We start from the raw sequence: 17,505 nt of genomic DNA, 5'->3' as shown, positions 1-17,505 counted from the left end.
GGCAGGACTGGGGCTTTCAGACAAGAGGGTGGGAGGAGGCTGGCCATCTGCACCTGGAGGCAGCCTGCGAACTCCTCCTCCGCCCCCCCCCCCCCCCCACCTAGTGTAGAGAAAAGAGCTGGGGAAGGGGAGGGTCACTTTTATTAGGACTGAAGTTTCAAACACTGCCCCCCTCAAGCCCTCCCCAACACACAGGGTGGAACTGGGAGAAGGCAGCTGGTGGAAGGGTGAGGGAGGCAAAGGTGAGGGCTGCCTCCACCAACCACCATCCCTCCCCTTTCACTAGCCACATCTGTGGGAGACCCAAGGCAGGGGTGAGGGGCTTCTCCTCTTGAGGAGTCTGGCTGTCTATGATGGTGTGCACAGGGGCCTAAGGCTCTCTCAATTGTTGGCAGAAATAAATTACTACCTGGGTAGAGTTTCTGGATCCCCACTTTGGAGTGGGGAGAGCAGGATATGGGGGTATGAAGCTGGGAATTCCCTAGTCCCAGGGTTCCCTTGAGCAAGACTGGAAAGCCCAAGGTGGGTCCCCAGACCTGAAGCTGAGTGGGAAGAAGGCCTCATAGCCAGAGATGGCCTGCTATGGGGCCAGAATCCCGAGATGCAGGCTCTTTGAGGGGTCTGAGCAGATGTCCCCTCTGGTCTGGAGGCTTTGGGCAGTGGCTATGCCTGGCGGCTGGCCCAGTAGCGGTGGTAGGTGTCCTGGAAGAGATCCCGGCAGGCGATGTGGGCACGGAGGCGGGCGCAGGCCAGGAAGGCGCCTGCCAGCTTTCGGTGCAGGGCATAGGTCTCCTCAGGCGGTGGGCGAAGCCGGTGCTGCAGCAGCACAGGGATGAGGCCCTGCACACGGCGGGCATTATCACCAGCCCCAAAGTCGTAGGGGCCCTGGGTGGCGAAGGGCTCCCCCAGGATCATCACTGCCTCCACGTGGGCATCTGAGAATGCCTAAGGGTGGGGGAGACCAGAGGCACCCAGTGTGGACATACAGCCCACTGGGACTATATGTCCCAGGGACAGGCAGCCCTCCATTCCCCCAGTATAAACACAAGCCCCCAACTCCCCAAAGAGTAATAAGCAGCCTCCATTCCCAGACCCCCGGTATCCACCAGCAGTCCTCCACTCCCTCCCTCTAGAATAGGTAAGTGGTGCCCATTTTCTCAGGGTTCCTGAGTAGCGAAGCAGCCCCCACCCCCCTCTCCTCCCCAGAGCCCCCAGTAGAGATAAGCAGCCCCCTTAGAGTTCCCCATTCATCCCCAGTAGAGACAAGGAGCTCCTCCCCAAGAAATACCAGTCCCTACTCTCCTAACCTTGGTTTCAAAGCCTGTGAGGAATTTGAGGTCCCTTGATTTCTGCAGGACCTGGTCTCTGTCTCCATTGGCTGCAGCCATCACCACCTGGGGAGATGGATGTGGGGCCCAGGGTCAGAGAGGTTCAAGGAAGGGTCTGGAGATGGGAGCCCGAAGCCTGGCCCAGCCCAAACCCACTTCCATTCTCATCTACCAAAGCCCTCTCACCTAGAGGCCTCTCCCTCCCCACCTTACTGTCTGTGTCTCTTTCAAGACTGTTTCAGAGCCTGGGGCTGGGGTGATCAGGGGTTCCCACCGGGCTGGGAAGGCAGAGTCTGCCTGGAAACTACAACAGTGAAACAGCACAGAGGAAAACGGATGTCAAGTGATGCCCATGGGTATAAACACTCAATTGGGCAAGAATGTGACCATGACCCAGAAGTGCCTCTGGGCCCACCTCTGTGATCATGTTTCCTGCAATGGACTTAGGAGCCCCATGAGGGCAGGGATCCTGGTTCGGTTTAGTCCCAAGTGGCACAGGGTCTGGCACTCAGGAGGCCCTTGGTGAAAACTGTTTAGCAAATCAGTGTTCGGAGCTAAGCAGCTCTCCAGCCATGTGGGAGGGACTGGAGTTGAGGACACAGGAACAGACACACAGATGAGGGAACCAGCCAGCTTTGGCTCCATCCTGGATTTGCCACTTGCCAGCTGACTACGGGCAGGTCACTTTGCCTTTTGGGCCTCCGCTTTCTCATCTGTGAAGTGGGGATGATGAAAGGATCTTCCTGGCGGGATTTGGGGAGGATGAAGGAGGTGTGTCTGCAGAGCGCTCAGCACAGTACACTTGGGTAGGAAACACCATAAATAATATGAGCTACTACTGTTAATAAGAGGTGGACATGGGGGTCCCTATTTCACAGAAGAGGAAATAGGCCTGGAGTAGGGACTAGCAAGGCGGGGAGTGGAACTGGGACAAACCCTGCACCACGGAGTTGTCCCTTCTTGGGAGGAAGGGGAACACAGGATTAAATCTGGCAGTTCTGTTCTGTCCCAGCTCCCCCTGCCTGAGCCTGTCTGGCCATCTGTCATGCCTATGGTCCTCGGGGGCCAGTGTGACAGGGCTTTTTTAAACTGGTAAAGGCTGGGACGGTGGCAGGAAGGCCACACTTAAACAGGCCTGTAGTGCGGAGGGGCACGGGATGTCCCAGCTACCTAGAAAGGCCCCAGCTTTGTACCTCAAGGGGACCTGCAGAGAGGGCCCCCAAGGAACCTGTGAGTGTGTGTGTGGGGGGTGTTACCAGCTCCTTCCTGTCCCCATTTAAGGGGTGGCCCCACCATCCTCCAGTCCTCAAGCCAGAGCCCTGGGCCTTGTCCCTGACACCTCTCTTCCCCACACACCACCTCCCTGGGCTCCCTGCCTGTCTTAAAAGACCACTTGTTATTCAGGGGTTTTCTAATTCTATGTCCCTCCCCTGCTCCAGTCCCTTCCATGACCTCCCAGGGCACTCAGATGAAGTACAAGCTGCCGAGCATGGCTTTAGAGACCTGGAGCAGTGGGTTCCAGCCTCACCGCTGGCTCCTGCTCCATCCCCACTTGCCTGCCCAGTCTGAAAGTGAACTTCCTTTTGGTCCTCTAGGACCTTACTACTCAGAGTGTGGTCCTTGTACCAGCAGCTCTGGCATCACCTGGGAGCATGTCAGAAGGCAGCATCTTAAGCCTAACTCCAGACCAGAATCTACATTTTAACAGGATCATGGTGAGGGGTGGGTTCTCATCCACATTAAAGTTTGAGAAGTGCTGCTCTAATGGGAATATCCCATCTCAGCCCTTGGCCTTTGCACATGTGATCTGTTTGGAATACCCTCCGAGCCTCTTCTTGATTGGTCTCCTCATCCTTCAGGTCTCAACTCTTGTCTTCTCCTCCAGGTAGTCCTCCCTGACCCCCTAGGCTGGCTGGGCTCCTCCTCCAGTCTCCTCAGTCCCCTGTGCTTTTCCCACCCCAGCCTTGATCACCCTGGGTCCTTTCTGTCTGTCCTCCTACTGGACTGTGAGTTCTGTGAAGGCAGAGATCTGGATTTGGATTGGTCACTGTTGTCCCCGATATCGCCCAGAAGAGGATTGGGCACAGAGCGGGGTCAGAGAATGTCTGAATTGATGACTCCATGATTAGAAGACCCAGCTCCAATGTCTGATCTCCACAAATTAATGAGATGGTGTTTTCTGTGGCCTCTGAGACAGATCAACCCCAGCAGGTGGGAAGGACAGGCAACATAAAGTGAGGAAACACTTCCTGAGGAGAAAGCTGCCCCCTAGGGAGCCCCCAGCGGGGAGGTATGTGAGCACAGGGCTGGAGGCCAAGGCCCTGGATAGCACGCCGGACATCGGGCATCAGGCATCGGGAGGGGACGGGATGGCCGTTGTGGGCCTCTCTCTTAGGTGGGGGCTCGTTGAGGGTTGGGAGCATGCACTCGGAACCCAGACTCCCTGAGTGTGAATCCCAGCTTTGCTGTGACCTTGGGCAAGTGACTTACCCTCTCTGGGCCCTTCTTACTTAATCTGTAAAATGGGGCTAAAAATTGTCCTGACCCCCTAGAATTGCTGTCTGGTGTAGATCAGTTACCACATGCACAGCACTTAAAACAGGACCTGACATAATTATTAAGTGCTTAGGATTTGTTAGCTGCTATTAATATCATTATTATTTGTTTATTACTCCCAGACTGTATTTCTCCTTTTTGACAAACCTTAGTGTTTAGCTTGAGACTCGGCCTGTCAGAGTTGGGGGGACTTACCTCAATGTAATGGTCTGTGAATTCGGTCCCAAATTCCCGGCTTGCACCAAAGTCCAGCAAGGTCACCTGGGAATGAGGGGTGGTGAAAGGAACACTAGGAGTCCACCAGTGCTCCCCATTGTCTGTTGGGGGTGTCCGTCTCTTTCTCCCCACACGCTGTCCCTCCTGCCAGCGTCCCTGCCAGCTGCCTTCCTTAGCTACTGGCCTCTGATCTCCACGCTTCCAGTCTACCCTTACATGAAGCCAAAGGGACCTGGCTTTGATTTTTTTTGGTCTTAATTGTTTTCACATTAACACGTTTTAGGCACAGAGAAAAAAATCTGGAGAATAATAAAATATATGGAAAAGTAAAATGAACACCCACAAATCCCACCACCCTGCTTAAAATACGATATACTACCAATCTAAGTGGCGGCTGATCCTACCTCTCCCATGTCCCCACCCTCTCTTCCAGGGTCATCACTTTCCTGACATTATTATTATTAAGTTAGTTCCTGAAATTCCTATGCATGCATTGCTACATTTTCTACATAGATGTGGACTCGTGAATGACACATAGCAATGTTTTGCGTATTTTAAAGCTTCATATAAATGGTATTTATGGTAGTTATCCTGCAACGTCTCAAAAAGGTTTGGCAGTTCATCAGCCTCAGTGCTCCAGCTCATTCATTCACTTTTTTCACCACCAGGTAAGATTTTGTTGCCTGAATATATCACTTTATCTGGTTGACGGGCACTGTAGTTGTTTCTGGGTTTTGCTATTAGAAGCAGTGCTCCATGAACACATGTGTAAGTTTCTCTACGACAGTGGAGTTCAAACTGTTGATTACAACTCACAGTAAGAAATGCAGATTATACTGCACACCAATGCACCTGCACATATAAATATAAAATAAAAGTGTCCCGAATAATACAGATCCCTCCCATCTGCAACACATTCTATGCCTTTAAAAACAAAATCTGCTGTTGAGACCCAGTAAGTTGACGTCAGGACTCATATCACCCCAACACCTCCCTGGGGTGTGAGCCTTGGCGGGATGCTGCGTGTCTGTGCACGTGGGGGGAAGGGGTGGCAAGGGACTGAGGCTAGACTTCAGCGGGGCCATGTCACACTCGGCACAGGGCTCACTTAATCCTGAGGGTGTTAGGAGCTGTGGAAGGGACAGCTTGTCCAAATTCGTGTTTTAGAAAGATCTGTCTGGGGACCGAATGGTACAGACCACTTTGGAGAGCCATTTGGCAGTCACGCCTGCTGGGAGTCTTTTAGTCCAAACTCACCCCCCAGGCCCGTGTCCTTTGCCAGGAATGCTCTTCCCTGCTCCCCAGATGGTTGTCCTCCCCTGGTCTTTCAGGCTTCAGCTTCCTTGTCCCCACCCACTCCAGGCTGGGTCAGCCACTTTCCCTGGCTTCCCACTGCCCCCTGTGCCTCCTGTGCCTCCTGCATCACTGGCCCCTCTGGCTTGTGCTTCCCCATCAAGGTACTAATTACTCTAGGTCATATTGCCTGGTGACGGGTCCCCGCATTGGACTGGGAGCTCTGGGAAGGCAAGGATCAGGGCTGTCTTGGCATCATTGTCAAGAGGCAGTAGGTGCTTGGTATGTTCTAAATGAAGGACAGGTGGGGTCATGATGACTGTCTTCCAGAAGCTGTGCCCCTCTTCTCTGCTGCCATTAGGAAGCCACTGCTTAGCCAGGGACTCCATTTCCCAGCATCCTTGGCACCTAGACTAGCCATGTGACCAGTTCTTATCAATGGAATGGTGAAGGGAATGATGGGTCATTTCTGGCCAAAGCAGTTAGCCAGGGGGTTATCCTGTCAGCCTCTCTTTCCCCTTCCACTGGCAGGAGAGCCTTTCAAACCTAGGAGATGGCACACTCACAAAAGGGAAGGAGCCTGGGTCCCTGAATCACTGCCTGGGGGAGGGCCACTCTGGCCTATTATGTGGGTAATGAACTATTGTTGTGTTGCGCTACTGAAATATCGGGAAATATCTGTTACAACAGCTAATGTGCCCTGCCTGATACACGTCACAAGGAACCAACCTGATGGCTGGAGGCGTCATACAGGAAGTTGGCCCAGTTGGGGTCCGTCTGCATGAATCGGAACTCAAACAGCTCCCGGAGACACAGCCTCAGGAGCTGGAAGCAGATCTAGGGTGGGGAGGAGTAACAGACATCTCAGAGTCACGTGCCCCTGTAAAACCCTCTGTGGCCTGGAGAGGGACTGTGGGTCTGGCCAGCCCTGCCAGCCCTGCCCTGGGGCAGCACCCTCCCTACTGTCCCACAAGACCATGTACCTGGTTCCGGACTTCCTGGCTCAGGCCCTGGCACTGGTCCAGGGGGACTCCTCCGGCCAACTCCATGCCCAGCACCCGTGTTGTGCACAGCTCCTGAATCACGGCCGGCACCCGAAAGAAGGGGTCGCCTGCCAACAGCTGCCTGGGGCAGGTGGGAGGGAGGCGACAATACTTCATGCTCTGGGCCCCTGTGGCCCTGCTTGGAGAAGACTTTCTTCTCCAAGAAGTCTTCCATGAATAGTCTATGTCTTGCCTTCCCTCTTCCCCTCCTCTTTCTTCTGTCTGCCCTGACTGATGGCCAATACCTGGTTGGACTGACATTCATGCAGACATTTCATTCATTCACTCATTCATTCATTCAACAAATATCTCCACATCACCTACTCTGTGCCCCCGCCTAAGCTGGGCGCTGTTGGAGACTCAGTTACCACTTTCTTACTGGAAACACTTCTCTGACTTCTGGCCACCCCAAGAGGAGCTCAGTGTATTAAGCTTGATGAGTGTTACTTTCTCATCAACTTATTAATTAGTCCATCCAAAAAACAGTCACTGAGGTACAAATCTCCAAGTCCATAGTGATACTTGTTGGCCACTCCCTGAAGTCATTACTCTGCACAGTGGCTAATAAAGGGAAAGAACCCTTCTGGGTGTCGTCCCTGTGCTGGATGATGCTGGGTGACAGAGCAGTGATGAGCCCCAGGTGTGCTCCCCCACACACACCAGAGACCACATGCTAACGAACAAAAAGACCAGTAATAGACTGAGGTAAGTGTGTCAACGTCGGATTTGGAGGCAAAGAATGTGAGTAGGGATCTACCTGTGGGACAGCTGGAGCTGGGGGGAGGGGGGGACAGGGAGATGGGGAGGGGCCAGAGAAATGATGTGGGGCTTATTCTAAGAGCCCTGGGGAATCCGTGGGGGAGGTGGTCTCCTCAGATCCCACTTCACACTCTCCTTCGCCAGATCTTGCTTTGGGGGCTTGTATTTTTTGTCCTTGTTTCTGGTTTTATTTATTTATTTAATTTTTTAAATGGAGGTACTGGGGATTGAACCCAGGACCTCATGTATGCTAGGCATGTGCTCTACCACTGAGCCACTGAGCTATATTCTTCCCCCGTCGTCCTTGTTTATAAAATCTCTAATGTTTGAACCGCTCCTCATGGGCCAGCCCTCTGCTGAGCATTGAGTCAGACCATTCATCCTTGCTGTTCCTAAGGAGGATATTCTCCTGGGGCCACTCTGCAGATTAAGGCTGTCCAGCCTGTAAAGGGTGACCCTGGACTGGATCCCGACTGGATCCCACATCTGAGCCCATGCCCCTAACCGCTGCCTTCTACTGCCCGTTGTCTTGCTTCGTACCTACGGAGCTTGGCTCAACGTGCGGGCCACGCTCCACACAGTGGCAGACGTCACTGGGGTGTAGTTAGTTGCTGCCTACCACGATGCTTCTAAGTTACAACCACTGTTCCACAAAGATGCAGTTCATTCATTTTTGATGCTGTATGATATTTTGCTGATGAATAGACCACAATTCATACATCTATCCTGCTAAATGACTCTGAGAGATTTAGACTGTTTCCAGTTTGGGGCTACTGCTGCCCTGAGTATTCTGGAAAAATATGAAGGTGTGTACTGGCATAAATGTCCCTAGAGTATTTAGCCAGGGAGGCACCTGCTGGGTCATATGGGAATATTGAGCCTTGATGATGACAAACCACTCTCAGAAATACTTGTATCAAATTCTCCTTCTGTCCACAGTGTATAAGGGATGCCTGGGAGCCCTGTTCTCTCCAACTCTTGACACAGACTGACTGCTTCATCTTTGCTAGTCCAGTAGGCGTAACGGTATCTCGTGTGACAGAGTGCCTGTGGACAAGTCCATCTCCCCCACCAGCCTGCAGGGGTTCTGTGTCCCATTTGACAGATGAGTAAGTAGAGACATCGAGAGAGAAGTGACCTGCCTGAGCTCACAGACAAGGACACAGGGGAATGAATGAAGTAGTGAGGGAAGGGATGGATGGATGAACAAATGAATGAAAAGAGTCTGTCAGCCCCACCCCAGGGCTCTAGTTGCCAGAGGCTGTGGGGGCACCCACTTCCTTCTCAGGCTGGGAGGAGAGCTGGAGGAAGGAAGGGGGCCTCCAGGGGCCTGTAGGGGTCTCAGCTCACCTGAAGTTCTGGGCACAGGCCGCCTCACGACGGTAGTCACACTCCCAAGCCATCTCCCGCTGCAAGGCCTGCAGGCTTTGCTCGGCAAACAGGCCTGGAGTGGGGGGTGGGGGTGGGCAGCCATGTCAGTCAGGGAAGGCCACAGCCTGCCCCCTCCCCCGGCCCCTGCCCGACCCCCAGGCTCCCACTCAGGGGCATCTTCTCTTGCCAATTGTGTCTCTCACTCTCCGTCACCATCTCACTGTCCCTCACGCCTTTTACCTGCCTTGTTGGTCCACACGCTGCCCCTCCATCCTTCGTACAATGGCGGGCTCTCCAGAAGCTTCTCTGCTGGGGTCTCTTTCTCAGACACACATACCAGTCCTTTGGCATATTTCATAGTCACACGTGCCACCTCCTCTCTGTCCCTTTTTCATACCCTCTCACATGTCTCTCTGTGCTTCTTAAGTTTATTTCTAGGCCCAACTCTTCCTCACTCTCTCTGTCTCCCTCTTGCACATGCGTGCACACACACACACACCCCCTCCACCCCACTCCATTGCCTTCAGGCGCTGTCTCACATGCTGTAACACAAACGTGAGGTCCCACTAACTCTCCCTTCCTGCTGCTGTGGCCTTTTTCCAGACCCTCAGTCCCCCTCTGCACACCCTCTGTGTGTCTGTTTCTGGATTTGGGCCTGGGCTTTGGTGTTTCTGGGTCTGTCAGAATCTTTTGGTCTGTCTCTTTCTCACACGCCCTTATCCTGGGTGTCCCTCCCCACCTTAGTGTCCCTTCATTCTGTCGCGAACACCCAGCCTCACACACATAGTCACACCCTGCCCTGAGCTGCCCATTCCCCTTGTCCAGCCCCGTTCTCTCTCCCCAGGGCATCCCTCCCATGGTCAGGGGTGGAGTGGGTGCCTCACCCTCGGGCAGGGCCATGCTCATCTTAAGCACCGCCAGCAGGTTCTGGACATCGCTTTGGATGCTCTGGGCAACACCTGGGTACTATGGTGGGTAGGGGGGAGAAAGTCACAACTCTGGGGCAACCAGGTGCCCACCCCCCGCCCTGCCTCCCTTCTCACCTGGATCTTCACAGCCACCTCTGTCCCATCCCTCAGCACGCCCTGGTGCACCTGTCCGATCGAGGCAGCAGCAAAGGGCATCTCCTCCAAAGAGGCCATCTTGGCCTGCCAGTCCCTGCCGAGCTCCTCTTCAAGTACTCTCTGGGGAGGGTGGTCATAACCATTATCATCACGGTTTCAGGCAGCTGAGTTCACACCCCATGCTGAGACTTTTCCGTGTGAATAACCCCATTCACCACCCACTGGGCCCTAGGCCGAGCTCTCGCTGCTACCCCACTTTACAGATGAGCACACTGAGGCTCAGAGAGAGGTCTTTGGCCAAGGTGATGAGCCAGGCGCCAGCAGACCTGAGCCCACATTCCCGAGGCCGTGCGGGTTGTTACGGGCATTGCTATTATATATAATTAAGATTGATAAGAATCTTTCATTATACTCGTATATTGTGTTGTTAACTCAAAAGATAATGTGATAAGAAGACCTAAAATTTACAAAGAGCTTCCTGTGGACAGGGTCCTGTTCCGAGTGGCTCAGAGAGGGGCAGTGATTGCCCAGGGTCTCATGGCAAGGGAGCAAACAGACATCAGAAGGAAGGCAGGCAGCTGGATTTCGGATTCCACACCCTTACTAGAACAGCTCATGTCTCGGGCACTTACTCAGTGCCAGATGTTGTGCCAACCAATTTACAGACAATTTCTCCTTTAATTAAGAAAACAGTAATAATAACAGTTAACACACGCATGTCACTCATGGTGTGTTGGGGCCCTTCGAAGTGCTTTACATACGCTGATTTCCGTAACCCCACGATGGGGGCACTGCTTTCACTATCCCCATTTCACAGATGAGGTCACTGAGGCACAGTCCATATGTCTGAGATCACATAGGTAATAAGTGGCAAAGCTGGGGTTTGAACTCCCGAAGTCTGGCCTCTGACCACTGCCCTTCGCTGCCTCTTCAACAGCCCTGATGGAGCCCTGAGCCTGCCGGGGACTGGACTAAGTGCTCTGCACCATTCTCTCATTTAAGCATCACAGTAATCCTATGAGATGTGTGCTTGAGTGATCCCCATTAAACAGATGGGGAAACTGAGGCTCAGAGTCAGACAGGGAGTAGGGCTATGAAGCCCGGAGGGTGAGGTAGGTCGAGCACGCCTCCCTCGCCAGCCTTCCCCGGCTGGGCACTCACCAGCATCTGCCAGCGTGGCATGAAGTCGGCGCTCTGACGGACCCGCTCGAAGATGTGCTGCAGCTGGGGGCTGATGAAGCTGTTGTCTTGGGAGACAGTGGGAAGAGGGAAGGAGTGAAGTAGGAGGCCAGAAGGGGCCCCTGTGGGAGTATCTGAAGTCAGGGCTTGGTGGTGGATGGGGTGGGGGTGGAACTAATGTCAGGGCTCAGGAGTCGAGGGTCATGCTGTACCCTGGATGCTGAGCATTTGGCCAACCTTGAGGGCGGCCCCCCGAACTGTACACAAGGTCTGCACAATCCGCTCGGCATTGGCCTCCGACAGGAAAAGGCTGGATCCCGGCCAGGAGCCTCCCTCTGGGGTGGAGAGAAGAATCATTAGTATGGCAACCACAAAGATCATCATCACGACACCACTGCAGACCCACCAGAAGGGCTCAAGTGAAACAGACAATACCAAGTGTTGGCAAAGGCATGGAGACCCTAAACGCTCACACCGCCAATCAGAGTGCCATGACCCAAGCCCTCTGGGAAACAGTGGGGAAGTTTATAAGGCACACACCTATACCCAATGCAGTTTCCCTCAGAGGTCTGTCCCCAAGAGAAATGCATAAATGTGTCCACCAGCAAATAGTCCAAGAAGGTTCACGGCAGTGCTATTCATAACAGTCCCAAACTAGCAACAACCCAAGTGACCACCAGCAGAAGGAACAGAGGAACTGGGGAATAATCACAGGGTGACTATTCCAGTAATGACTAAACAACCTGCAAGCACGACAGCAACAAGGCTGTTCTCTCTCAAACAGAACATTGAGCAAAAGAAGCCAGACACATATGAGGGTACGCTGTCCGATGACATTGGCATAAGGAGGAAAAAACAGGCAAAACTAATCTCGGGGGGTCAGAAGCCAAGACCACAGCTACCCTTGGTGGGGGGAGTGGCCAGGATGGGACCCGAGAGGAGCTTCTGGAGAACCAGGGCAGCGGTTCTCCAAGAGTGATCTGGGGAATCCCTGAGACCCTTCAGGAGGGTCTGTGAGATCAAAACTATATTTTTAATATATTATTTGCCCCTTTTGTATTCCCATTCACCCACAAATGTTCAGTGGAGTTTTCCAGAAGCTCTGGGACTGGTGATGATGCCACTGCTCTGACAGCAGAGAGAGAGAGAGAGAGAGAGAGAGAGAGAGAGAGAGAGAGAGAGAGAGAGAGAGAGAGAGAATGAATCTGTGTGTGTGTGTGTGTCCCCTCTTGTGTTTAAAATTTTTTTCAGTTTTAATCTCTAATACAGCAAATATCCTTAAATATAACCCACAGAAACAAGCTCTTGGGGTTCTCATTCTATTTTTTAATAGCTTTATTGAGAGATCATTCACATTTAATTTACCCATTTAAGGTGCACAGTTCAATGGCATCTAGTATATTCAGAGTCATGCAACTGTCCCAACAACCAATTTCACAACATTTTCTTTCTTTTTTTTAAATGGAGATACTGGGGATTGAACTTAGGACCTCATGCATGCTAAGCAGGCGCTCTGCCACTGAGCTATTTCCACCTCCTTTCAGAACATTTTCATCACCCCAAAGAGAAACCCCGTACCTGTCAGCAGTTACCCCCTCCCATGTCCCCCACCCATCTCCCCCGAGCCCCTAGAAACCACTAATCTTTCTGTGTCTATTGAGTTTCCTCTTCTGGACACTTCAGATAAATGGAATCATACAATCATACAACATGTGGACTTTTGGATCTGACTTGTTTCCCTTAGGATAGCGTTTCAGGATTCAACCACAGGGGGAGGGTATAGCTCAGTGGTAGAGCATGCACAAGGTCCTAGGTTCAATCCCCAGTACTGCCATTAAAAATAAATAAATAGATAAATAAATAAACCTAATTACCTCCCCACCAACATAAATAAATAAATAAATAAAAGATTAAAAAGAAGAAGAAGAAAAAAGATTCAACTACATTATACCATAGATTAGTACTTCATTTCTATTTATGGCTGAATAAATATCCTTCTATGTGGATATAGCACATTTTGTGTATCCATTCCTCTGTTTGGTAAGGGTGTGTAGGGATTCTGAGACTAAAGAGTTTGAGAATGGCTGTTCAAGGGTTTCTTGATCTGGGTGCACAGATATGCCCACTTTTTAAAAACGAACCAAGGGGGTAGCGGTATGCTCAGTGGTAGAGCACATGCTTAGCATGCATGAGGTCCTGGTTCAATCCTCAGTACCTCCATTAAAAAAAAGAAAGAAAATGAACCAAACTGTATGTTTATGATGTGTGCACGGTTCTATATGCAAATTACATTATCATTTAATAAAGCATTTATTAAGCTTTTGTTTCATAAAACATTCATTGAGCTCTTTATTGAGGGTTCACCTTGTGCCAGGCAGAATTCTCAGTGTCTCTGTGGATTGTCTGGCTGAACCCCCGCAGTCTCCCCAGAAAGTAAGAACTACCAATGCTTTAATTTTCAAGATGAAGAAGCAAGAGATTCAGAGAGGTACAGTACCTGGTCCTGGGTCACACAGCACAAAAGTGGCAGAGCAGGGTGTAGACTCAGTCTGGCCTTACCCTAATCCTCCACCTCCCTCCAACTTTTTATTTTGAAAATCCGAACAGACAGAAAGGTTGCATTCACAGTATCACAAATAGCTGCACACCTGATTCAACATCTTAACATTCTGCCTTAACCTGGCTTATCTATGCATAGACAGTGTTACTTCGGCTGACCGATTAGCATGCAGTTGCACTCCACCTGTGCTAAGAGTAAGAATAATCCCCTACACAATCACAGTGCCAAAGTCACACCCAAGAAAACTGACACTAATTCTCTAATACAGTCATACTGATTTTCCCAATTGTCCCCAAAAGTCTTTTAGGGTCACTGTTTTCAGACTCATACCCAGTCATGGCTCACACATTCCAAATGTCAGTTAGTATCTCTCTAGTCTCTTTTGAATCTAGAATATCCACCCCTGTCTTTGTTTCCCAAAGTCGCCGGACTGGGGAATCTTCCCCATAAATTCTGATCTCTACACAGCTTGGTCCATCTCTGTTGTACCCAGACCCCCATCGGCACTCCTATGTTCAGCTTTCCTCTCTTGCTCACAGTTAGGAAGTCAACTCCACACGGCTTACATTTTTTACTCACCTGACATGCTGTGACACATGGCCACCCAGACAGCAGCTCTGCCCTATTCCAAGCACTCCAACATGACTCTAAGAGGTGCCTGTATTATCATCACCTCCATTCTCTGGATGAGGAAACTGGGGCTCTGAGAGGTGAAGCCACTTGCCCCAGGTCACACAGCAAAGCCAGGGTCACTCACCTGATTGTAGATTTCCTCCCGGCAGGGACTTCTTGGCCACCTCAGCCAGTGCCCCCAGCCCCAGGCTCACAGCTAGTCCTGGGGAGTGAGAGAGGAGCCTAAGCACCCATTTGCCTGGGCATCTCCTCCCCTCCAGCACCCACCCTCACTGACCCTCTCTCCTCTCTCTCTCTAAGCACACCTGCCTCCCAGCTGTTTGTAGTCAACTCTCTGCATCTCTGTCTCCAACTCAATCTCTTACTCACTCTCTCCCTGCTTGAGGTTCCCTTCAAGGTGAGGCCACCTCCTTCTCTATTCCTCTCCTTGTTTCTGGCTCCCGGGTCCACAGTTCTCACCCTTGGCTGCACACAGTCAGGTGAGGAGCTTCTGTAAATACGATGCCCAGGCCTCACTGCTGACGTTCTGGTTAAATGTACCTGAGATAAGGCCTTAGAATTCTTTTTCTTTTAAGCATCCCAGATGGTTCTAGTGTGCAGCCAAGGGTGAGAAGGCCCCGAAACAATCCCCACAGGTCTCTCTGTCCTCCTATGACCCCTGTTTCTCTGTCCGCATCTCCTCTCCTTCCTGGTCACCTCTCCTTTTCTAGCTCAGTTATTTCTCCATCTCTCCCCTACCCTCCACCTGGCACGGCTGTCCAGGCCTCTTTTCCTCGGTTCCTCCTTTTGATGTTATCTCTCCGGCTCTGATTTCCTCTGCCTCTTCTGTCTCCTTGTCCTTAAAGACATCTCAAGTCGCTCTCCCCCTCTCCCTGTCACCATCTCCATAAATAATCGTAGCTGACATTTCTGAGCACTTTGTCCACGCCAGGAACCGTTCCCGGGGCCTTATATGCATTGACTCATTTTTCTCCTCACCCCCTCGTTAAAGAAATTTTACAGAAAAACTTCCCTCTGACAGAAAAGGAAACTGAGGCTAATAGAAGTTAAGTAACTCATCTGGAGTCACAAAGTGAGATTCAGCAGGATCACCCCCTTGCACCCTGGACAGCCCGGTGTCAAAGCTCTAACCAGTGCATTTGACGCCTTCTTTATAAGGTGAATTGGTATCTATATGCATGACTGGGACATCATGCTATACACCAGAAACTGACACACTGTAACTGACTATACTTCAAAAAAAAAAATCTACCATGATCCACAGTAAAGGCATTTGCATTATAATTAATAGAGACCAATGTATTATATACTGTTTTATGAAGCAAGACTTTCCTTTACTCTACATGTGCACTCATATTTTCCATTCTATTATTTCTAATGCTGGTTGCAGCCTACTAAATTATTTCATACTGATGGTAACATGAAATTTGAAAAATCCTGCTGGTGACCTGGGGTCAAGTCACTTCACCTCCCTTAGCCTCCATTTCCTCATCTTTATAATGGAAATAAACATTCATTGATTCAGTGCGGAAAGATCACAGGTGTATGGGACCTTGCACATTCCAAGTTCTCAATAAACGTTACGTTCCTCTCTACTTCTATTGGTTTTGCCTTCATTCTCTTTCCATCTCTCTCTCCCCTGTCTCTGATTCACTCTCTCCCTTGCTTCATTCTGTAAATGTCACCTCTTTGATCTAGGTCACCATCTCCCAAGGTCATACCTACCCCCAAAGTTGGCCAAGCGGCTGATGCGGGAGGCGGGCACCTTGCGTTCTCGAGAACGGTCACTCAGCTGGGAAATGGGGAGAAGGTCTAAGGGGGGTAAGGTGGACAGAGAGCCCAGGGAATCCAACCAATCTGCCACAACACCCCTTCCCAAGCTTGGGAGGCCATCTGCCTCCATGGGATGTTACTGGGTGGGATACCTGGGGCCGGGGTGTCTTCCTGATCCGGGCCTCCCGTGCTTTGCGAATGTCCTCCTCACCCAGCCCCCTGCCAGGCCCATCCTGATGAAGCTTTTGGGCCCAAGAACCCCGAAATGGCCCCTGCAAGAGACGTGAACACTGGTAAAGAGTAGAGGACATGGGGTCTGCCTGGCTCTTTTAGACCCCTCCTTGTCCTTTTTACTCCCTGAAGCCTCCCTCAGCCTTTTCCCCTCGGGGACCCCTCCTCAGCCTCTTACCCAGCGGCGGGGCCCAAGCCCCAGGGCCCCACAAGGCAAACCAATAGTCCGGCCCAGCTGTCCACAGGTCCTCTGCAGTAGGCCCCCTACCTCCAGCCACATTGTCTGGCGATGAGGAGAGATTATTTGGACAGGAGTTGTGGGACTGACCTCCCTGCTTTGCCCCTCTTTTCCAAGCCCTCACATTCCTCTGTGTCCACCCTAAGAATTCTACCAACCAAAGACTTTCTCCCCTGTTAATAGGCCCTCCAGTTTCTCCTCGTTCCCTCTCTCGTTGCTAGGAACCCATAGCTCTTCCGCACACCTCCCCAAACCACTTTCCCCTGTCCCACTTCCCTCCGCCGTTGCTAGGGTCCTCTCCCGTTGCTAGACACCCACAGATCCTCCAGAGCTACCCCTCCACTCCGCTGAGCACCCCCTCGTTGCTAGGCACCGCCTTCCCCTCGTTGCTAGGCACCCACAATTCCTCTTGTGTCCCCTCCCCCCCTTTCCATCCTGCTACGGGCCACCTCCCCCGGTTGCTAAGCACCCACAGCTCTCTGGCTCTGGGTCCGCCACGACCGGGGGCCTCCTGCGCTTCCGGGAGTCTCCATACGCCCGCCCCCTCCGGTCAGATAGCCAATGGCGGAGGAGCAGCTCGCTGACTGACACAGAATACGCTCCGCTGTGCGTGAGGGGGCGGGACCTAACGGTGGGCTAGAGCACTACCGGAGCACACACGTGCCATTTTATGCCCTTCCACTCACCTCAAAGTTCCTTGTATGCGGCGGACCGTTCCGTTTCCTACACGTCGTTTTTTGCAAATATCCCTCTCCCTTACAAACTCCACACCCCTCTTTTGCGCGAACATTTTGTGAACCTCCCTTGTTTGTACCCCCAGTAGTCTCAACATCTCTCCTTTGAACACCCATCTTCCCAGGAAGCATTTCCCTTCCACATGGAGCCCCTCTACTTTGCACACTCACCCTCTGCTTCAGTACCCACATCCTGGCACCCAGCCTTCTCCCTTGTACGCATAACCCCCCTGCCTTGCTCACCGTTTCCCTCCGTGTGCATAAATCCCCTCACACTCAGCTCTTTGCACACTGGGCCCATTCCCTCATACACCCTGCTCTCTCTGCTCCCCACCCACCTGCAGGATGCTGTGAGTGGGAGCCCTCTGTTTCCTGTCAGCCTGACATTTCCCAGAACACACTCAGCCAAGATTCCCAGTGCTGACTCAGGAGCCTTGGCATCCCAGGAAACCAGCTCCCAGCCCATTCTGAGTGTGTGTGTGTTATTGGTGGGGGAGGGAGGACAGGCTTAAAGCCTGCTCCCCCCA

The 17,505-nt window shown here is 51.9% G+C and overlaps 1 protein-coding gene across 5 annotated transcripts; it reads right to left on the bottom strand.

The window, feature by feature from the left end:
- Window positions 1-123: 123 nt before the first annotated feature.
- COQ8B (coenzyme Q8B) lies at window positions 124-17,269 on the bottom strand. 5 transcript variants are annotated; one of them, XM_010947268.3, is made up of 15 exons: window positions 16,931-17,269; window positions 16,185-16,289; window positions 15,928-16,047; window positions 15,728-15,794; window positions 14,127-14,204; window positions 11,022-11,144; window positions 10,792-10,877; window positions 9,610-9,750; window positions 9,451-9,532; window positions 8,546-8,639; window positions 6,377-6,518; window positions 6,123-6,230; window positions 4,080-4,145; window positions 1,308-1,394; window positions 124-945 (listed from the first exon to the last, which is right to left on the bottom strand). In XM_010947268.3, exons 1-15 carry the CDS (start codon window positions 17,168-17,170, stop codon window positions 664-666), a joined length of 1,821 nt encoding a protein of 606 aa, XP_010945570.2. In that variant the 5' UTR covers window positions 17,171-17,269; the 3' UTR covers window positions 124-663. The 5 variants fall into 5 exon arrangements, with proteins under 5 accessions (XP_010945570.2, XP_010945572.3, XP_045366845.2 ...); XM_010947270.3 differs by lacking the exon at window positions 16,931-17,269 and adding an exon at window positions 16,718-16,803; XM_045510889.2 differs by lacking the exon at window positions 16,931-17,269 and adding an exon at window positions 16,714-16,732.
- Window positions 17,270-17,505: the final 236 nt, after the last annotated feature.

The sequence above is a fragment of the Camelus bactrianus genome, chromosome 9 (genome assembly GCF_048773025.1).
Source record: "Camelus bactrianus isolate YW-2024 breed Bactrian camel chromosome 9, ASM4877302v1, whole genome shotgun sequence".
In the NCBI taxonomy this organism is placed as follows: Eukaryota; Metazoa; Chordata; class Mammalia; order Artiodactyla; family Camelidae; genus Camelus; species Camelus bactrianus.
The sequence above is the reverse complement of the archived record's forward strand: the minus strand, read 5'-3'. Positions and strand labels throughout refer to the sequence as shown.